Source organism: Sciurus carolinensis, chromosome 2 (assembly GCF_902686445.1).
Source record: "Sciurus carolinensis chromosome 2, mSciCar1.2, whole genome shotgun sequence".
NCBI classification, from domain to species: Eukaryota; Metazoa; Chordata; class Mammalia; order Rodentia; family Sciuridae; genus Sciurus; species Sciurus carolinensis.
The window spans coordinates 140,538,643-140,561,953 of NC_062214.1; the positions used below are offsets into that span (position 1 = coordinate 140,538,643).

Sequence of the window (23,311 nt, forward strand, 5' to 3'; positions counted from 1 at the left end):
GCCGTTATATACTGTTGAAGGGAACAATCCAACAATAACATACAATAGTAAATATTTATGACCCAAATGTTCATGCACCTAATTGCATAAAACAAACACTTCTTGATTTTAAGTTTCAGATAAAGACTCCAATTCAGTAATACTTGGTGATTTGAACATACCCCTCTCAACAAGAGACGGGTCATCCAGATATAAAACCAATAAAGACACTTCTGACCTAAATAACACTATATATCAAAACAACCTAACAGATATTTATAGAATAGTTCATCCAACAATCACAGAATACACCAGTAGCTCTTGGAACAAAATAGAAAGATCCCAAATAAACAATCTAATGTTATATCTTGAAGCCCAAGAAAAGTGGGAACAAACTAATTCTAAGATCAGAGCTGAAATTAATGAAATAGAGAATAAAAAAATACTACAAAGGATCAATGCAACAAAGAATTGTTTTTTTTTTGTAAAAACAAACAAAATCGATAAACTCTTAGTCAAACCAACCAAAAAAGTAAGAGCAGACCCAAATCAATGAAATTAAGAGATTAAAAAGAAGATATCAACACAGACATTTCTGAATTCCAGAGGACCATTACTATTTTGAAAATTTATACTCCAAAAAATTGTAAAATCTAGAAGATACTGACAAATCTCTAGGCACATATGCTCCACCCAAATTGAACCAAGAGAATACAGAAAACCTAAATAGAACAATATCAAGCAATGAGACTGAAGCAATAATAAAAAGCCTTCCTACACAAAACCCACAACCAAAGATGGGTTCTCAGCTGAGTTCTACCAAACCCCCAAAGAATAAACACCAATTTTCCCTAAATGATTCCATGAAAAAAAGGAATCCTATGAAGCCAGTATCACCTTTATATCAAAACCAGATAAAGACCTATTAAGGAAAGAAAATAGAACAATATCCCTGTTGAAAACATATGCAAAAATCCTCAAATATAAAACTGCATTCAAAAACACATTAAGAACATTGTACACCATGATCAAATTGTATTCATCCCAGGATGCAAGTTTGGTTCAATATAAGCAACTCAAGTGTAATTTATTACAAAACAGAATCAAGGGCAAAATTCAACATGATCATCAACAGATACAGAAAAAGTCTTTGACAAAATTCAGCACCCATTCATGTTAAACACACAAATCTTAAAGAATATTTTTTTCCTTTACACTGTTTTCGTGCATATTCCATTTCTGTCAGTAACATTTCTCTTTATAAGTGGTTTTGGACAGAGGTTTTTTTGGGTTGGCATGGGGCAATCACGTGCTTCCCAACTGAGATCTTCTGCTTTATATGGACCATAAACACAAAATATTAAATGCATTAGTTGGAGGAAAACTGAAAGACTATGCCAATTCTGTGTATTAGACTTTATGGGTAGAATATTTACAAAAATGATTTATTATCTGATGGAGTTTGCATGGGGCTTAAAAATATTCTATATAACTGAATAATTAAAATAATAGCATAAAAAATAAACATTCTGGTCAGATACTGTATATTCATTGTATACATCATGATAGAATAAAAAACAGTCATCAAAACTTCATTATAAAAACTGAAAATCTTGGGGCTGAGGAGATAGCTCAGTCGGTAGAGTGCTTGCCTTGTAAGCACAAGGCCCTGGGTTCGATCCCCAGCACCCAAGAAAAAAAAAAAAAAAAACCTGAAAATCTTGGCAAAATGTGTTCATTCTTGTATATAAATGATTCTTTATTAAAAACCTCCAGAGGATATTTAGGAAATTAATTATAAATCTATTAAAAAGTTACATTCATGCGGTTAGGTTTTATGGCAAATATGTTTAGAAGCACCACAGAAATATTTAGAATCATGAAGACTTACTCTGTTAACTCACTAATGGAGGAAAAAAAAATCATTCTGTGCAACAGAGATTTGTACTGAATGATCTAATTAGCCCATTCCTTTTGTTTTGAAAAATTATAAGGCAAGACAAATTGTCTCAAGGTTGCAAGATCAACACAGGATAAAGTGCAAGAGAAGCTACTGGCTTGATTCAGACATTTAATGATAGGAGTTTCTGAGAGACTAATGTATATGTCTTTGAACAGACAAGTTGGGATTCTATATTCACTTGCTGGAGTACCACCTCCCTGTTCTTTGAGGGACACTTACCATTTGAATCTTTCTTGTAAGAGTTCTCTGCCTTTTAAAAAACTTTATTGAGGTATACATATACAAAATATTGCACACATCTCAATGAATTGGGACACATGCATGTACCTGTAGTACCACATTACAATACTAAACATACATATTAGGTCTAAAAACTTCTATGTTCTTTATATATGTGTTCTGTGGTAAGAATAGTTAACACAAGATGTACCCCATAAATAAAAGTGCAAAATACCATATTCCATAGGTAGTATGTTGTACAGCAGATATATAGAACATTTTCATTTTGTAGAACAGAAACTTTATACCCTTTGAGCAAATCAGTTTCCCCTCCTCCCTGCCCTTGATAACCACCATTCTAATTCTCCATATCTGTGAGTTTTACTAATTTAGGTACTTCATATAAGTGGAATCATGCAGTTTTTGTCTGTGACTGGTTTTATTTCAATTAGCATAACTTCATCCATGTTGTCACAAGTGGTAGGGTTTCTTTCACTTCTTAATGCTGAATAATATTCCATTGTAAGTAAACTATTTATTCATCTTTTGATTGATATTTGGGCTGCATCTGTATCTTGGCTATTGTCTACCACTGTAATAAACTTGAGGGTGCAGATACACCTTGGTAATCCTCATTCCAATTTGTATGTGTGTGTGTGTGTGTGTGTGTGTGTGTGTATGTGTGTGTGTGTGTTGAGAATGTTACCTAGGACCTCGTGTATGCTAGATACATGCTTTACCACTGAGCAACACCCCAAGCCCAACTCTAGTTCTCTGCATACATGTAAGAAGTGGGATTGCTAGACCATAGAGTTCAATTTTTATTTTTTGAGAAGCTACTATACTGCACCATTCTACATTCTCTCAAACAGTGTACATGGGTTCTAATTTCTTCACATCCTCATAAATACTTAATATTTCTTTATTTGATAATGACTACACTAATAGGAATGAGGTGATAGGTCACTGTGGTTTTGATCCGTATTTCCTTGTCCATCAGTGATGTCAAGCACCTTTCATATACCTGGTGGCCATCTGAATAGCTCCTTTGAAGGATGTCTATTCATGTCTTCTGCTTATTTTTAAATTGGCCTATATATGTCTTTAGGCCAGTACCACAGTGTTTTAATCTTTTATTGTTGTAATATATTTTGAAATCAGGAAGTGAGATACCTCCAGCTATTTTTCTTTCTCAAGATTGCTTTGGCTATTCAGGGTCTTTGTGGTTCTATATGAATTTTAGGATGACTTTTCTATTACTATAAAAATGTCATTGAGATTCACAGTGAATCTACAGACCATTTAAGGCAGTATGCACTTTTTAACAATATTAGTTCTTCCAGCCATAAACATGGGATGTCTTTCCATTTGTTTATGCTTTGCTTTCTATTAGTGTATAATAGTAACCTTTTACCTCTTTGGTTAAGGTCATTCCTATTTTATTCTGTTTGATGATATCACAAATGGGACTGTTTTCTTTTTCAGATAGCTTGTTGTTAGTGTGCAGCAATGCAGCTGAGTTTTGTATGTTTATTTTGTATCTACCGACTTTGCTAAATTATTACTTGCAACATTATGTTTTTGGTGTGTAGTCTTGAGTTTTCTATATATAACATCAAGTCATCTGTAAATGAACAATTTTATTTCTTCCTCTTGGATCTGAATATCTTTTCCTTCTTCTCCTTCCTAATTATTCTGGCTAGGACTAACTACATTAAGAAACACCAAGTGTGGGTGTACATGTCTTATTTCTGAACTTAAAGGAAAAGCTTGGTAGTTTTCAAAACTGAGTACAATATTAACTGTGGGATTGTCATATATGGCTTTCTTTTTCCTTTTTTTTTTTTTTTTTGTTCTTGTTTTAATTTGAGACAGGGTCTACGTTGTTTAATCTGGTCTCACACTTGGGATCTTCCTGCCTCAGCCTCCCAAGTGGTTGGGAGTACAGGTATGCACCACTGCACCCTACTATTGTTAATGGTCTTGTATTTCTGCAATATCTAATTTTTTGTGTCTTTTATTTTTTGTGTCTTTTTATCATTAAAGGATGTTGAATTTTGTCAAATGTCTTTTCTACATCTACTGAGGTAAGCACATGGGTTTTACTTTCATTCTGTTAATGTGGTGTACTGTATTTACCAGTTTTTATACAATGAACCATCTTTAGACTCAGGAATAAATTCCACTTCATCATGATGAATGATTCTTTTAATGTGCTGTTGAATTTGGTTTGTTGCAATTTTGTTGAAGATTTTTACATCCATGTTCCTCAGGGACACTGAACTATAATGTTCTTGTAGTGAGTATCCTTGTCTGGCTTTGACATCAGGGTAATGTTGGTCTCATAAAATGAATCTGAAAGGTTTCCTTCATCTTCGATTGTTTTAGAAAGGCCTGAGAAAGATCAACATTAGTTCTTTAAACATTTGCTGAAATTCAGTAATGAAGTGAGCTGCTCCTGGGGTTTTCTTTGTTGGGAGGTTTATGATTTTCACTCGCTTTACTCAAGTTGATCTATCTATATTTTCTATTTCTTCATGATTCAGTTTTGGTAAGTTCTATGTTTCTAAGAATTTATTTCTCTTAAAGTTGTCCAATTCACGGTCATATGAATGTTCATTGTAGGCTCTTATGATCTCTTGGGTTTCTGCCATGTCAGTTATAATGTCCCTTCCTTTGTGTCCATTTTTGAGTCTTTAGAATTATCTTTTCAAAAAGCAACTCTTGGCCTTGTGATATTTCCTTCCTTTCTTTCTTTCCTTTCCTTTTCTTTTCTTTCTTTTTTTTTTTTTCCCCTGCTCTTATTTCTTTCCTTCTGCTAAGGTCCAGTTTCTTCTTTTTCTAATTACTTGGGGTTTAAAGTTTAAGTTTTTGGAAATACTACTTATTTCTTACTATAGGTGTTTATTGCTATAAAGTTTCCTCTTAGTAGTACTTTTTCTGCACTTTTGTAGAATGTTGTATTCTTAAAAATTTGTTCTTTTTAGATATACATGACAGTAGAGTGTATTTTGACATATTATACATACATGGAATATAATTTATTCTAATTAGGATCCCATTCTTGTGGTTGTACACTATGTAGAATTTCACTGGTTGTGTATTCATATGTGAACATAGGATAGTTATGTCTGATTCATTCTACTCTTTCCTATTCCCATTTCTCTCCCTTCCCTTCATTCCCCTTTGTCTAATCCAATGAACTTTGATTCTGTCCCCCACCCATTGTGTTAGCATCCACATATCAGAGAGAACATTTGGCCTTTGGTTTGGGGGACTGGCTTGTTTCACTTAGCATGATAGTCTCTAGATCCATCCATTTACCAGAAAAATCACAGTCACTCTTTTTTATGGCTGAGTAATATTCCATTGTGAAAATATACCACATTTTCCTTTTCCACTCATCTGCTGAAGGGCACCTGGTTTGGCTCCACAGCTTAGCTATTGTGAACTGAGCTGCTATAAACACTGATGTGGCTGCATCACTGAAGTATATTGATTTTAAGTTCTTTGGGTATGTAAGTCCTTTGGGTAGGTTATACTTACATTTATTAGCCTTAAGATTTGATCTGATTTATTTGAGTGTTTGTTTAGAATAATGTACTTGTAAATTTTCTAGTTTTTCTCCTACTGCTAATTCTACTTTCATGTCATTGTGGTAAAAAAACAAAACCAAAAACAAGATACATGATGACTTTTTCCTGAATTTGTTAACAGTACTTAATAACCTATATACATGACCTATTCTGGAGAATTTTCTGAGTGTACTTGACAAATATGTGTATTTGCTGCTGTTGGATGGGATGTAATACACCAAATGGACCTAAATATGTGTGTATTTGTATGTATGTACACGCATATTTAGGTTCATTTGGTAAATAGTGTGTTTAAATTCCATTGTTTGTTTACTGACTTTTGGTCTAGATGATATATCCATTGTTGACAGTGGGGTATTGAAATATCCTACTACTATTGTATTGCTATGTATCTCTCTCTTTAGTTCTGTAAATACTGGGTTTATATTTAGGTGCTCTGATGTTGGATGCATATATATACTGTTGTATCTTCCTAATGAATTGACTTTTTAATCATTCTATAATGACCATCTTGTTTTAGTTAGCTTTCCCACTGCTATGATCAAAAGATCCTAAAAGAACAATTTTAGAGGAGGCAAAGTTTATTTGGGGGCTCACAGTTTCAGAGGTCTCACTGTACAGACAGCAAGCTGCATTCCTCAGGGCCTGAAATGAGGCAGAACATCATGGTAGAAGTACATACATAGCAGAGGAAAGCAGCTTGGAACATGGTACCAGGAAGCAGAGACTCTCTCCTCACCATGGACAAAATACACATCCCAAAGGCACACTCTGATGACCCACCTCCTCCAGCTTCATCATGGATAATATACATACCACAAAGGCATGTCCTGATGACCCATCTCAGTCTTTCTCTACCTGCCTACAGTTACCACCTAATTAATCCATATCAGTGGGTTAATTCACTGATCAGGTTAATGCTCTTGTAACCCAATCATTTCACCTCTAAACTTTCTTGCACTGTCTCACATATGAGTTTCCGGGGGACACCTCACATTTAAACCATAACATCATCTTTGTATCCTTATTTCAGTTTTTGACTTAAAAAGTCTATTTTGACTGACATAGGTGGCATAGCCACCTTTCTCTCTTTTGATTACCATTTGTATGCAATAGTTTTTTTCCATTCCTTCACTTTCAGTCTACATGTATCCTTAAAGCTTAAGTTAAGTCTTACAGATAGCACATGGGTATTTAAAAAAATCTATTTAGCTTCACTATGTATTTTGATGGGGAAGTTTAGTCCATTTGCACTTAATGTAATTATGGAAGAGTAAAACTTCTATTGCCATTTCTGTTTTGTCAGTCTTTTATTCTTTTCTTGCTATCTCTCTGAGTTAATGTTACAATGGTATGCTTTATCTTTTGTGTATCTACTGTATCTTTATGATTATCAGAGGCCTTCATAAATCATCTTAAAGATCTAAGAGTGCATTTTTAGATAACTTTGTTCATGTACAGGACTTCTATACATTCCCACACACTTTGTTACTGATGTTCCAATTCATATATTTTTATATTTCAAATTCATTATTTTATCTAGTTATTATTGATATTTTTAACAGTGGTTTATGTATAAGTATTATAATAATATTCTATATCTATACATTTTCCTTTATTAGTGAGTTTTATACTTTCATGTGGTGTGTGTTGCTACTTAGCATTTTTGTTTCAATGTGAAGTACTCTATTCCAGTTAGTATTTCTTATAAGGCTAGGATGTGGTGATTAACCCCCTTCAGCTTTTGTTTATCTGGTTTTTATTTCTTCTTCATTTCTGAAGTTCTGCTTTGCTGTATTATTCTTGGTAGGCAGAGTTTTTTTTTTTTTTTTTCTTTTTCTTTTTTCAGTACTTTGGGTGTATCATTCCATTCTCCTGGCCTGCAAGGTTTCTCCTGAGAAAACTGCTCATAGTCTATGGACATTCTTTTACATGTGATAAGTCACTTTTGTTGTTTGCAAAATATTCTGTCTTTGGACAATTTGATTATAATGGTGTTGTTGTTACCACTTTGGGTTCTTTATTTGTACCAAATAGGAAGCTTCTTGAATCTGGAAGAAAGACTCTGGATTCCTGTTTCCCTCCACAGATTTAGGAAATGTTTAGTCATTTTTTCTCTTTCTTTTTTTTGGCATTAGGAGTGAACCCAGGGATGCTTAACCACTGAGCCACATCCCCAGCTCTTTTTAATTTTTATGTTGAGACAGGGTCTCACTAAATTCCTTAGGGCCTTATTATGTAGCTCAGCTTGGCTGTGAACTTGAGATCTTTCCTGTCTTAGTTTCCTACATTGCCAGGATTACAGATGTGTGCCATGGTGCCTGGTGCCATTATTTCTTGAAACAACCTTTATGCTCCTTCCTCTCTCTCTCTTCTTCTGGGACTTAACTGCTTATATTTGTTCACTTGATGGAGTCACATTAATTCCCATGGATTTTCTTTATTCTTTTTTACTTTTTTCTTTTGTTCCTCTGACTTGATTATTTCAGTTCAATTATTGTATTGTTTTCTTTTGCAGTATTTGTTTCTTCTTCTTTAAAAAATAATTTCCTGCTTTTTGTAAATATTCTTAATTTGTTCATTTAGTGACTTTTTTAGTTGTCTGTCAATATTTTCTTGTAGCTCACTGAGCTTCTCCAAGATGACTAATCTGAACTCTATGAAGGTAAATCATAAATCTCCAATTCTTTTTCTTTTTTCAGTACTGGGGGAAAAACCCCAGAGGCATCCAGATCTGCATCCCCAGCCTTTAAAAAAAAAAAAAATTGAAACAGGGTCTCACTAAGTTGCTGTGCCTGGTCTTGAACTTGTGATCCTCCACTCTTAGTCTCCCGAGTTGCTTGGATTACAGGCATGTGCCACTACACCGAACATAAATCTCCATTTCCTTTGGGTTGGTTACTATACATTTATCTTATTTCTTTGATTATATCATGACTTCTTGATTTCTCATGTTCCTTAGGTCTGCCTCATCTGCAGGGAAATATGTTCCAACATCCCCAGTGGTACAACAGATAATACCAAATCCTATATATACTAATTTTTCCCATATGTACATATTTAAATAAAGTTTAATTTATAAATTAAGCACAGGAGGAAATTAACAATCAATAGAATATATAGTAATAAAATTATTAATATGGTCTTTCAAAATATAATTTCTATTTTGCTTTTGTGAGCTTATATGTTCTTCATTCTGTACCCTACTGCCTTTGTCTAATTACATGGTACCAGAGTTTATCAGCCTTTCCGTGTTTTATGCCCTGGTGCCTCTTTTGCACTTTTAAGAATGTAGCCATCATCTTGTTCCAGAAAAGCCTTGTTTCACTGCAATTTAAGAGTTGCTTTTGATGGTATTCTTTATCCTTCATCAATACCTTCAACTCTGCCAGAAATGTGGCAACAGTTTATTCATTGGCAGACATAGTCTCTTCAGTAATTTTGATATTTTTTAGTCCAAACCTATTCCTGAATTGTATTTGCTGTCAATGGCTTAATGTCATTTGTTTCAGGACATCCCTTACCGAAGTCTTTGTACAGACTTAATGCTTTCTGTGGCAGAATGTTTCTGTTAATTGAAATGTGTTTTATGTTCATCTTTTACACTGAAAAATTTAGCGTCCTTTTCACCTTAATTAAGCACTTATCATACATTGTGGCCATAATTTTTTCAGTTTGAGGGGCCACAACAATATTAAATTTATTTTTCCTTCTTTACCATTTCAGATAGAATGTTCTCTTTGTAGATTCCACCAAACTCAGTGTATGATTATTTTCTCTCCTTAAGAACTTTCACCTTTTCACTTCAAGGAAACACTTCAAGGGTTTCCTTTGGCTTATGTGAATTGGGAGAATCACTACTCTGTGCTTTAGGGTCATTATTAAGTAAAATACTGGTTACTTGAATGTTAAGTACTGTGATGCCTTGGCAGTCAGTCTGATAAATGAGATGTCTATTAAGTAACAAACTAGTAAGTAGCATATATACCATATATATGCTGGAGAAAGGGATGATTCACATCCCAGATGGGCCAGCATAAGATTTAACCATGCTACTCAGAATGGTATGCGATTTAAAACTTTTATTTCTGGAATTCTCTTTTGATATTTTTATATGTTCTAGATGGATAACTGAAACTTCAGAAAGTGAAGCTATGGCTAAGGAGGGACTACTGTATGGCTGTGCTGATGTCTGTGCATTTGAAGAAACTGCACTTTCCCCCAGATCTCACAAAATAGTATCAGGTACAGGAGGTGCTCACTCCTATTCCTTTTTTCCAAGCTGTTCCAGGTAACTGGGCTCTGCTGATCCTTTAGTACTTGGTATGAAGCAAGGTGGAAACCAGTTCCTTGGGGATATGACTGGGTACAAGGTTTACCTCATTTCTCTTCTCCCCTCCTGGAGGAAAAGCCCCCATTCTTAGCTTTTTCTCAGTCTCTATAGAATAGTGTCAGCTACAGGAGTATGCTCATTCCTTTACTCTTCTTCTTCTCTGTTGTCCCAGGGTTCTATGTTCTACTGGTCTTTTAGTGCTCAGTAAGCAGCAAGAAAGAAATTGGCTCCTTGGGGAACACGTACGGTTAGGAGACCTGAAGCCAGGTGCAAGCTCCACTCTCTTTTCCCACCAAAAACAAAGTCACAGGAGATTCTCTTGGTTTTGAGCCGAGCTGGTTTGGGGAAGGGGCTGAAGTGAGCAAAGTGAAATTTGCTTCTCTTACCTATAATGGTGTGAATTTCCTCAGCTTTGTACTTGTCTGGGGGTGCTTTAACTTCTTAACTGGATTTTGCTCTTAAAAACTTATTCTTGTCTTGAATATTATTAGCTCAATGGTTTCTGTGGGAAAACAAAGGCTTGGACTTGCTAATCCACCATCTTGCTCTCATGACAGGGTTTTTGATTATGTAAATAACATGCACATACCATAATATTAATAAAAAAGTACAAAATAATAAAGTATTATTATAATTTTTCAGAAAGATGCATCACATTTACCAGTGATCGTCTCCGGTGAGTTTTACTTTATTTTTTTCTACATTTTTTCCCATTTTCTATTATAAACATTATTTGAGAATTCAGAAAACAAAAGCTTTAAATAACTTTCGCCTTTATAAAAACTTAACTTTAAAATCACTGAAAAAAAAACCTGAATCATAGTAAACTTTAATGAGTTACTATAAGGAGACTGAAGATTTTTGGTTTTAGATCTAGCTACGCGATATTTTTCAATGTCCTCACAGTGTTGAAAACATACCACTCCAGGGCACTTTAACAAAAATTCTTTCTAACTGCAGCAATAAAATACTAATATTCTTGTAACATGCACAAACTTTCTTCACAGATGTAAGGATACAGACTTTTAAGATTTATGGAATCTAATCATCTCTCTCTACAGACAAGGAAATTAAAGTGACTTGTCTAAGTCTCCAACACTAGTTGAGGCACAGCCAAGTAGAGAACTGTGGTATTGACACCCACTTTGTTTATATTATTTGTTATTATTAAAACTGTGTGCTTAAACATAATGGTCTTATTGGAAGTGATAGGAAAAACTATAAGTGATTTATCTTAGAATAGTATATGAGGGGCAATTGTGGAAAGAAAGATTTTAGGTACTTATTTTTCCATTCAAAATGAAAATGTATGAAATAATATGAAAAACAACAATTAACTTTAAAAGTTAGAAAAACAAAATAATTGGCAACTCAGGGACAGCTTTCAAACACAACATGTTGAAATTAGATTACATACCATGTGGTGGAAACTGCATCACATTGCTCATTATTGTTTTAGATGGTAAAAAAAAGGAATTAAAAAGAGCATTTAGACAAGAACACTAGAAGAGAACCCACTGAACTGTGGCAATAAATAGATGCCTCATTTTGATGCCAGGAGACTCTACCATAATGAGACTTTACTAATCCAATTGTGCCACATACAACTTTTATTTCTATTTATTCATTTATTCATTCATTCATTCATTTGTTGTACTGGGGTTGGAACCCAGTGGTGCTCAGCCCCTGAGCTAAAGTCCTAGTACTTTTTATTTTGAGCAAACTTAAAATCTTCCTGCCTCAGCCACTTGAATTAGAGGATCACAGGCATGTCCCACTGTGCCCAGCCACATGCTCCTTTTAATTAATCGTGAAATCTGTGACCTGAGTTTTCATTGATTTATTTATTGTTGAAAAACAAGTGGAACTCAAATAAAAGTGTTCTTTCCTGCAGAATATCCACAACACACAACTTGCTCAAAAGGTATGTAACAAGAATATACCAGGAAAATTTTATAAAATATTTTTATTTCATCTGAAGTCTTCAAATTAATTTGGGCTGGCTCCTGTGGTAACACTGATAGCAATAACCTATTAACTAGTCCTTTCGCAAATCCTAAGATGTGTTGTGAAATAACACAAAATCATAAACAGAGCTTGACACTCTTTGTAAAGCATACAAAAGCCATTATTATCGCCAAAGAGAATACATTTCTTTAATTGTGTTCTTCTTTAACTATATTTTAAAAGTTCATCAGTTCCAAATGTAGGGCTAACTCACTTCATCAAGCACTTAGAAACTCAGCCTACTCTATTCTCTGTTCATTCAATTACTAAAATATGTATTGTGTGCCAATGATGTGAAGGAGTTAACAGTAGTTAAGTTTCAACCATCCATGAACTTATTAGATTCTTGAAGTGGAAATAGGGTTTCAAAAATACTGTTTCTTTAAAAATCAGGTGATACTAAGAATTAAATCTGGAATTTGCTTTAAAATACTTTAGCAAAGAGAAAAGACAACAAATGCTGCAAAATCTTTTAAGTTATTGATTGACTCTGGATGACAGATAACGTTATCTAGTTTTGGTGTGTTCAATAAAATTTCATAAGGTAAATTAGAAAACAGGCAGTTATTTCTCAAACTGTGTAACCCTGACAAGTTTCCAAGTATTCTGTGCTTCAGTTTCACCATTTATAAAATAGGAATAATAAAGTACCTATTTGTAGGGTTTTTGCTGTTTGACTAGAAAAGTCAGCTTAGGGTTTGAAGGATGTCAAAAACACATCTAAACAGCCCTCTGCAGTGCTGGCAATATGAATGGGCCTTACCAGCCTAGAGACCCTGGTGGTTGTTCTGTTAGGTAGGGAGGATGTGTGGCTTGAGAAGGTGAGGCTAAGCTACTAAATGATCAAAGTTGACTTAGGTGGCTATGTTTTTTCTTTGTCTTTAACCAAAATTATTCTTTCTAAGCTTTTGAAGTGTGGAATTCTTTTTTTTTTTTTTTTTTTTTGATGTTACAAGCAGCATCTGAAATAATAAACCAGGTTAAAAGGTAGCTTGACTGGGGTACCTATTTCTTCCCTCCACCTTGTCTACGTAAGGGATGTAGCAGAAGAGTACACATGAGGAATGTCTGAGTAGAAAAATGGATTTAACAGGGGCTTGTGCTGCAGGTGATGAGACCGGTGGTTTGGGCACAAGGGGTAGAAAGAATACTCCTTCAGAGTATCACCTGCTTCCTTTCCACCCACTCCATCATCTGAATCCACAGCTCATATGAGAAGCAGACTCAGGCAAATGCCAAAGAATAATGAGTTTTTGTAAGCAGAAAAGTAAGTGAGGAGAAAAGAAGTAAAGGAAAATTCCCAGTGATTACAGTAAGGAAGCCCAGGAAGTTTCTGGGGAAATTCAATAGACTGACCCAAATTTATGTAAGGACTAAATGAATAGGGCACTGCTGTACAAGTCCTCTGGTAGTAACAAGTTCAACACCAAAGATAGGAAATGTTTTCAGAAAATAAACTGTGTCTAAACCCTAATGATATGTACTAATGACATCCAAATGATTAACACAAAAATAAAAACAAAATGAATAAGAACAACCATGAAGAAAAAGTATTTTCAGATATTTAGGGAACAGCAGTTTAAAGGACTTCATACAATTATATCTAATTTTTTATACTCATAGCCCAGTTCCAGAAAAATATCTAGATAAAAATAAATACAGAATCAGACTACTCATCATTTTTGCTGCTTCTACTTGTGTCCAAGCCACACCATCATCTCTTGCTTGGATTACTCCTACCCTATGCTGCAAGCTGTTCCCAACACAGCACCCAGAGCGATCCTTTCAAAATATCAGATCATGCTACTCCTTGATTCAAAATGCTCTGAGGGCTCTTCGTTTCAAAGTAAAAGTCAAAGTCCTTACAGGAGCTTACAGATTTTTCACATAATTTTTCTGTCCCCTTGCTTTACTGCAGTATCGGGGCTTTAACCCAGGACCTTGCACATGCAAGGCACTGAGCTACATTCCCAGATATTTTTATTTTATTTTGAGACAGGATTTTACTAAGTTGCCCAGGATAGTTTTGAATTTCCAATCCTCCTTTCTAGCTTCCCAAATGGCTCAGAGTCAGGTGTCTGCTACTGTGCCTGGCTCATTCTCTCCCTTGAGGCCAACTTCTACTTTAAAAAATAAAAAAAGTGTGTATAGGTGGATACAATACCTTTATTTTATTTTTATGCAGTGCTGAGAATGAAACCAGGGCCTTATGTGTGCTAGGTGAGAGCTCTACCACTGAGCCACAAACCCAGCCCCCTTCTTCTACATCTTACTGCTTTCTGTGCTCTCAAACATGCCAGTAATACTCCCATTGCAGTCACCTCACTTACTGCTGGTCCTGTCTAATATTACTTTCCTCAGAGAGAGACAAGGCTTGGTCCCCCCGCTTCCTACAAATACTACTTCAGCAGTTGAGATCTTCCACAAAGTATATATTTTTGTACAGAAATATTTCTTCTTACCTCTACCACTCCCATCCCCCCTCACTGTTTTTCTTGATAGCATATATTACCAGCTGACATACTATCTACTTGTCAACTTTTTCCACTAGAATAAACTCTGTGATAAAGAACTTTTTGATTACTGCTTTGTCTCCAGATCCTAGAACAGGGCCTGGCATTCAGTTTATTTACCTTAGTTTATGAGAAAAACTAAAAAGTCATTCTAGCTACAACTCATGTATCACAGATGTCACTTGCATTTATATTATACAATAGGAATCTTTCTAAAACAATATATTTTCCCAGAGAACTGTAAATTCTTTTCTCATAACCTGTAATTTTTTACTTTTTTGGGGGGGTGTTGCCAGGCTAGCCTGGAACTCCTAGGTTTAAGTAATTATCCCACCTCAGTCAGGACTGTAGTCAAATACCTAGGAATATAGGCATGCATCACCATACCCAAACTGTACTTGTCTTTTCAACCACAGTTACTGAAAAACATACAACTTAAATATGTATATTAAAATTCCACTGAAAAGAGTATTTCGTTGTTATGGTTTGTATATGAGGTGTCCCCTAAAAGCTCCTGTGTTAATGCAGGAACGTTCAGAGGTAAAATGATTAGAGTATGAGAGCTGTAACATAGTCACTCCATCCCAGTTTGAATGGACTAATTGGGTGGTAACTGTAGGCGGCAGGTGTGTGGCTGGAGGAGGTGGGTCACTGGGGGCATGCCCTGGAAGGGTTCATCTTTCTTGTGGCTCCTTCCACTTACTCTCTCTGCTTTCTGGTTGCCGTTAACTGTGTAGTGCTCCTCAGCCATGCCCTTCTGCCATGATGTTCTTTCTCACTTTGGGCCCATAGAGATAGAGTCAGATAAACATGGACCGAACCTCTGAAATTATTAGCCAAAATAAACTTTTTTTCCTCTAAGTTGTTCTTGTTGGGTATTTTGATGACAGTGACTAAAAGCTGACTAATGTGTTTATTTTCTTCATAACATAAGAATTTCCCCATTACAACTTTTTAGTCTCAGGAAAACCAATCTGGGCAAATTATTCAAAAACTATTAATATGTGCCCAAGAAATATTCCTCAAGGTTTAATAGCAGAGGACTAAAAATCCTTAAGTTTTTCCTCAGATTCTAGTTGGACTGTTTAGTACAACTAAGACACGAAGTATCTGAGATCTCAAGCATTAAGACCTTGTTCTTCCTTCTGTAGTTCAAGATTGGGGGACTTCACCTGTGGCAGTAATTGTGGTTTATCTCTGTTCATACCAGAGGATACAAAATTATTTCTGTGATGTAATAAGAGTAGTGGAAAAATGCAAAATGCAGCCACCTTAAAGTGGATTTAATATAGCTAATTCTAATTAGCTATCAAAACAAGGAATACAAATGAACCTGGTTTTTAAAAAAGATACTCATAAAGAGATTAAAACTTTTCCTAAAGGTGAAAAAGATTACAAAATATTTTTTTTTCCTTTTCTAAAATAATAAACACTAAAATAGTCACATGGAATTCCCTTGGGTCAATTCTACTTTTCTTAACCCACATTCAATGTAAGTGTTTTTACACTGATATAACACTCTTTAATAATAATACTTCCCCTTCTCCAAAATGCCAATGAATAGCTACAGCCAAATCAAACAAATAAAACAAACACTTTAGAAAAATGTTATCCAGTAGAACTTTCTTTTGTAGACAGAAATGGTCTATTCTATACTGAACAATATAGTAGTCACTAGCCACTTAAGACTAAAAAACACTTCAAATGTGGCTTGTGGGATGAACCAATCTCTAATTTTATTTAATTAATTGAAAATCTAAAGAGTTGTATGTGGTTAGTGGCTACCATGCTGAACAGTGCAACACTGGAGCCCAGAAATAAGTCACTGGCCTGTAACAATATTCTTATTAGCTTTATTAGGATCCATTAACAAAATGTATTTCCCAGAATTTATAAGTTCCACGTAAAAATCACCATCGTCCCCAAATCCCAAAAGTTAAATGTAAAAGGTACATTTAAAGACAACTAACATTTAAAATTGCTTTTTAACATGCTATCAAAAGATAGTTTTAACAATAAGGAGGTCAAGAAAATTGAATGAGTCTTAAAGAGAAATGATGAAAAATACTTGCTTCTTTTTCTTTTACTGTTCACATCTAATCAACAAGTCCTCTTGGCTCTATAATTCCAAATCCATCCACTTCTAGCTACCTCTACTATCTCTACCTTAGTCCAAACTACTATCATCTCTTCCATATATTACTGCCATTGCTTTCCAACTAGTCTCCCTGCTTCCTCTCTTGTTCTTATTCATTATATACCATCAGAGTGGATGACCTTAAAATAGAAATTACATTTCTGTATTCTTTTTTAAAAATATTTTTAGTTATCAATGGACCTTTATTTTATTTTTTTAAATTTATATGTGTGTGTGTATATATATATATATATAGAGAGAGAGAGAGAGAGAGAGAGGGAGAGAGAGCTGAGAATTATATATATATTGCTGAGGATCAAACCCATGACCTCACACATGCCAGACAAGCACTCTTCCACTGAGCCACAACCCCAGCCCACATTTCTTTATTCTTGTCCTTTAAATTTTTAAATGCCTTCTATGCTTAGAATATAGTTCAAACTTCATTCCACATGTCATATAACCCATTCCTCCTCCTCTCTACCCACTGGAGCTCATCATGACATTACTCTCACATTCATCTGCCATGGTCTTGTCGAACATTCCTGCTACTCCTGCTAGTGAAAAATTGGTCTGGTTTAAGGTTTTTGTACTTGGAATGTTATTGTCATTCCCAATGTCAGATCTCCCAATGGGTAACTCTTATGTTACAGCTCATATATCCTTCTCAAAACAGGTTTTCCTAGACCACTATCTTATGTTGCCATCTAATCACTATTACATAGTTCTTTTTTATTATCAGATTTTCTGATATAATCTTTTATTAAGTTACTTGTTTCTGTCTTTCTCCTTTAGGATTGTAGATTCAGTGAGAACAGGGAGCTTGTACTGACTATAAGACACAGTAGGCTCTCAATGTTTCAGATAAAAAAAAAAAAACCAATTTTTCAATCAGTTCTTCCAAGGCTCTCTCAGGAATAATACTACATTAAAAATTGCAGAGGCTTGGGACGCTGAGATAGGAGAATCTCGAGTTCAAAGCCAGTCTCAACGAAAGCAAGCTGCTAAGCAACTCAGTGATACCCTGTCTCTAAAAAAACGCAAAATAGGGTTGGGGATGCAACTCAGTGGATGAGTGCCCTGGGTTAATCCCCAGTACAAAAAAAAAAAAAAAAAAAAAAATTAGAAAAAGTTTTATTACTTCACTTGAAAGCTGCTCAACAGCTTCATTTAACAGACAAAAATGATATTTTTACTTTTTTTTCTTTACATTTTATCCTCTATCAGTTTCTCGGTGATCGTAAGAAAGCACCTATGGAGCTAGGGATGTAGTTCAACAGTAGAGCAATTTTCTAGTATACCCAAAACCCTGGGTTCAATCCCTAGTAATGTCAAAAACAAAAACAAAACAAAAAGCAAAAGAAAACAAAAGTACCAAGAGAGCGCTCTAGTTCCTTTCTTAGTAGCCCTCCCAGGAAATTAGTTTCTCTAGACTCTCTTCTCAATGACCTTGAGGCTATCCCTAGCCATAATATGTCAGTTTTAAGGTAAGGAGTCTGTGGGTTTGCATAGTCTCACTTCACTTCTCTACACGTAATTACTACTTGGGTCATACAGACTGGAAAGATTACAACAGATTTATTTATTCTGTAAATGGGCTTTTTAAAACAAAGAATAATAATAAAAAAGTCAACTCCCAAAAGTGAAATGCTATTTTCCATATACAACTTACCCATTACCTCTAATGGGAAAAAATATTTCAAGAAAAATAAGGCTGTTGTAGATAGCCTTCAAGGTATTTCCTACCATCTTAGACAGTAAACTAAAATGTCCAAAGAATTTTTAACTATTTATAGATGTATTATTAAGAGGTCTTGTTACTATGTTTTGATAGACTGATATTGAGGAAATAATACAAAGCTAAGACTTTTCTTCCTGTATATGTCAAATCAATAAGAAAAAAAAATTGAATTGTTAGTAGACTCTTCTGTAAGAAGGTGGAATAGTTTGGATCTGAAATGTTCTCCGAAGGTCTATGTGTTAAAATCTTGGTCCTTAACCTGTGGCACTATTTTGAAATGGTGGAAACTTCAAGAGGTTTGGCCTCATGGGAAATTTTAGGTCCTGGGTATATGCACTTGAAGGGACTGTTGGACTCTATAGTTTCTTCCTTTCTTTCTCCACATCCCAGACATGAGATGAGTGTTTTTATTGCTCTATAGCATGCTCCTTGTCATGATCTACTGCCTTGCTACAGGCTGAAAAGCAAGAGGTTCAACTGACTAGGGAATGAAACATCCAAACCTGTGAGTTGAAATAAACCATTTATCTTTATAGGTTGATTTATCTTAGGTATTTGTTGTAGTAATGGAAAGCTGACTAACACAGAAGGTATAGAAGCAGATATAATCATGATATGGTCAATTTACATACATGTAATTAGAGGTATAATCTATAATTTTAATGAGAAATCAACTCATATCTTTCTGACCCCTTATAATATTTTCTTTTAAATGCCCCAATTGAGCATTTCATTTAAAAAAAAAAGCTTATGTAAAATATTTTATACAGTCCAGAAAAATATAAACTAGATGAAAATGTGTCCATGCCTACTTTATAAGAATGTGTTTTTAGTGAGTGAGTCTATTGTCTATTAACGTAAATCCTGTGAATCATGAACGCTCATTTTTCTTGGTCTGAAATACAGCATTTCAAGTTGATATTCAATGTGACAACCAAATTAAAAACTGCTAATAAAATAAATTTCTGAATTTGTTGTTTTATAGTCCAATTTCTTGGAGAACTGTGAAAAAAATTCAGCCAATTGAACCTATAATACAATTGATTGAGTTGTTACTATATTTCTGTTCTACATATCAAGATGACAGGTATCCTAGCCCCTTGTAAAGGGATTAATGAAACCTGAAGGACTGTTTTACCTTCAAAAGGCAGTTCTACATTTCACCTCACTTCTTGTTCCTAACACCTAAGGTATCACTGTGGCAATCCTTCTGACAATGCACATGAACATGTAACCCAGAAATCAAGCAAAACAAAATGTCAATTATCCTCTCTGAAGATCAGTACCCTTGAAATTTCCCACAATTTAAGGTTACAGTTTTTGTTCTTTTCTTGAAGTACATGAAAATATCTGGAATAAAACAAAGTAACAGTCTGGATTATATGAACTGTATAAAGCAATTTAGCACAAAGGCTAGAAGCACAATATTTATGCTCTGGTATAATTCAGACACTCTTTTCCTACTTGTAGAAATTCAGAAATTATAAAGCAAAACCACTATAAATTTAAAAAGAACATTATTAAATATTCATTCTTATCATTAGTTATTAAATTTTATGGTTTGGAAAACAAAATGCCACTAAATAATGTTGTTATACACTGTGCTTCAGGTCTAACTGAACCTGATCTGATGTCTGTAGTTTGATTACAGAAAGAAATATTGGGCTTTTCCAGAGTTACAAAATAAACAATTTGATTTAAACATCTTCAAATTCGTTAAAACTTAAAGGAAACTAGTTATGTCTATATTTTTGACAGTTATATTAATAATTCCAGTATTACCAGAACAACTCAAGACATTTTCAAAGATAAAGGTGAGATTACTTTATACCAAACACATAAACTTATTTTTCAAAAATTTGACCAAATTGTTATTTGCATGTTATGAATATATCACAATGAATCCCACTATTAAACATAATTATAATGCAATAAAAAACTCTTTGAAATATCCTTAGTACAAATAATACACACAATTATACTAGTTTAATTTCAAACATATTCAATGAATATAATATGCTACCAAAGCAGCATCACATGTAGCTCCATTCCTATAGTAGATGACAAGAAAAATTTTAAAATCAGGATGACAGTCTTCTGTATTTGTATAAAGGTGATAGCTGACACAGAAGGGCAGGCATAGGTGGCTTTATAGACAGGTAGACTGGCATACTAACAAAGTGGTAGAGGTGAGGAGGAGGAGAGGAAAATTAAACAACAAAGGGAAGATGTGATATACCACTATTTGCCTACATAATGTTATTTACCCATCTACACATCCAAACAGTTATTACAATGCCAAAAAGAAAGTAGGCACTTAAAATCTAAGTTCTTACTTGGACCAAAGGCATGCATTTTAGGATAGTTGCACAGAAGGGCTACCTGATTTCAGAAAAGAAACATCTATCTGGTACTCACTGACTTCAACTCCAATTTTGGTTTCATCAGTGAGTTTAAGTCTTTCCAACTTCTGGGTCAGTTGGTCTTCTAGCTACACATTCGATTCAGAGAAAGAATCTCCAACCAAATCAATACCAATTTTTAGCCTTAATAGCCTCTTTTGCAAAATAAAAGCAAAGTAAGAAAATGGAATGTCTTGATGTGAAAAGCTGTGGAAATACACAGGTCACTGGAATAATACAGCCATGCTCCAGATACAACTTGGTGTTATAATGCTTATCTTTTGACTTCTGATCTGGACACAAAATTATGGAAATATCTACCTATGTACCTATAATATATACATATACATGACCTCACATTAACCAAGGCCTGCTCTCAACCATGTTTAGCACAATGCTGGTAGTGTGTGCATTGCAAAAGGAAGGTTACAATTCTTGGAAAAAAAGTAACACTGCATGAAAATATGTATATGACTTGACTCTGTAAAGCACCAGTTTCCTTTCTATAAAATGGGATAACAAACCCTGACTCACAGGAGTACTGAGAGATTCAAATAGGAAATGAATATGAAAGTATTTGAAAGTACTAAACCATTATTACTATGTAAGGTTTTCTTTGTTTCCCTGAACTTTTGAACTTTCTTCCAACTTAAGAGTTTTAAGAACAAAATATTCAAGTATAAAAAATATAAATTAATAGGAATTTGGAAGGGGTGAAAGAGAAAGAAAATGATGATTAGGATACTGAATTAGAAATGGGGAGTTAGTTCCAGAATTACAGTGAAGTCCTGATGCAAACCCAGCACAGTTTCATGTTTATCCACCCCCAATCAAAAGCTATACTGTGTTAATTTTAGTTTAATCACTGGGGACAAGTTCAGTCTAGAGATGCATGGGGGGAGAGACTTCCAACTCTGACAATCGATCTCTCCCCCAATACCTTTAACGAACACTCCTCCTACTCTTTGGATCTGGTCCAGCCTATTAGAACAATTCCAGGTTAAAAAAAAAAAAAAAATGGCTGTTAAGGATTTCTTTTAGGAGGACTCTGTAACTATGGAACACTAGTAGCACTCCTTCCCCTACCACGAATTACCTATTTCTAATGGTCAAGTTCAGCGTTTGAAAACCGGGTTATATCTTGTTTCTCCCACAGGCCTCACCCTCCAAGCCTGACCTCTCCCGTGTATGAAACGAAGAATGATAGCGCCTGTCAGCTCCATCCCACCTCCACCGAGAGGATGAATGAAGAGTGCCTGAAGTGGTGTTTGAAAAACAGAGTCCATCGCTGTAAAGTACCAAGACATGTCCTATTATGCCCTCTTGCCTTAAGGAAATCGCCCGGTTTGAACCGACATCCTCACTGAAGCAAACAAGACAGAAGCCGGCTCGGTGCGTCCCACAGAATCTATTTCGGGGAAAGGGGAAGAGGGCCGTCGCCAGGCGGGAGCAGGGGAAGGGCCCACCACAAACCTACCTGTTGTTCCGGATGCTGACCAGCACGCACAACACCAGCTCCAAGTAGGTGCGCAGCACTTCCAGCCAACGGGTGGAGAGCTGCAGGCCCTCGACTTCTTCCCCTCCATTCCCGGTGTCCGCGCCACCTCCGTCGCCTGGGCCGCCGCCTCCGCTCAGGTAATTCTCCGCGGCGAACTCAACGCGCAACTCTCGCACGAACCAGCCGCACTTGCGCATGAGGAATTCGAGCCGGGGCTGCTCCGCGGGCGAGACGCGGAGGCAGATGCGGAGCTGAGGCCACAGAGCCGGGTAGAAGAGGCACTCGCGCCAGTGCGAGCAGGAGGCCGAGGCCCGCAGCCGGTCGGGCGCGGGTAAGAAGGAGAAGATATGCACGATTAGCTCGCTGGGCAGCGACGCGGCGCCCGCTGCCTGCCCGCACAGAGCCATTCGGCCCCGCCGTCGGCTGCCGGTTCCCGGCCGCCCCCGCAATCCCCGGAGCAGCCCCCGCAGCCGTCGCAGCTGCTGCAGCCGCAGCCGCTGCCGCCGCCGCCGCCACCGCGCCACTCGGGCGGTCCCGGCTCGGGTTCGAGCTCCCGGCGGTCGGGGCTGCGGCACTGACAAGAACAACAACATCAATGACAAGGAAGAAGGGGGCGGAACCGTCGTGGGTCTCGGCGGAACCAAGTGGAGCACAAGTTGCGGAGAGGGGGAAAGGCCCCTGCGTGGGTGGCCTGCAAATAGCCAGTTGTAGGCCTTTCAAACGTACTCACGCTTGTCCAAGGCCTGCCCAGTCCGTAACTTCAAAACCCTCGCTTATACTGTCTATGGGCCCGGAAGTAGCAGGGCTTATTGCAAGGAAACGACAGCCCTCCCCGCGCTTGGAGGCGGAGGCTGGGCAGTGGTAGGAGCTGAGTTTGACGTCACCCGTGGTGGGAGGAGTCCGGCGCGGATGAGCGCGACTTC

At 36.2% G+C, this 23,311-nt stretch overlaps 1 protein-coding gene across 1 annotated transcript in view; it reads right to left on the bottom strand.

The window, feature by feature from the left end:
- Fbxo33 (F-box protein 33) overlaps nucleotides 1–23,203 on the bottom strand; it is a 38,215-nt gene extending 15,012 nt beyond the window's left edge. The window contains exon 1 of the mRNA XM_047538629.1: nucleotides 22,368–23,203. Within this exon, the coding sequence (XP_047394585.1) occupies nucleotides 22,368–22,981 (614 nt within the window). The 5' untranslated portion in view covers nucleotides 22,982–23,203. The remainder of the gene's footprint in view (nucleotides 1–22,367) is intronic.
- Between the last annotated feature and the right edge of the window lie 108 nt (nucleotides 23,204–23,311).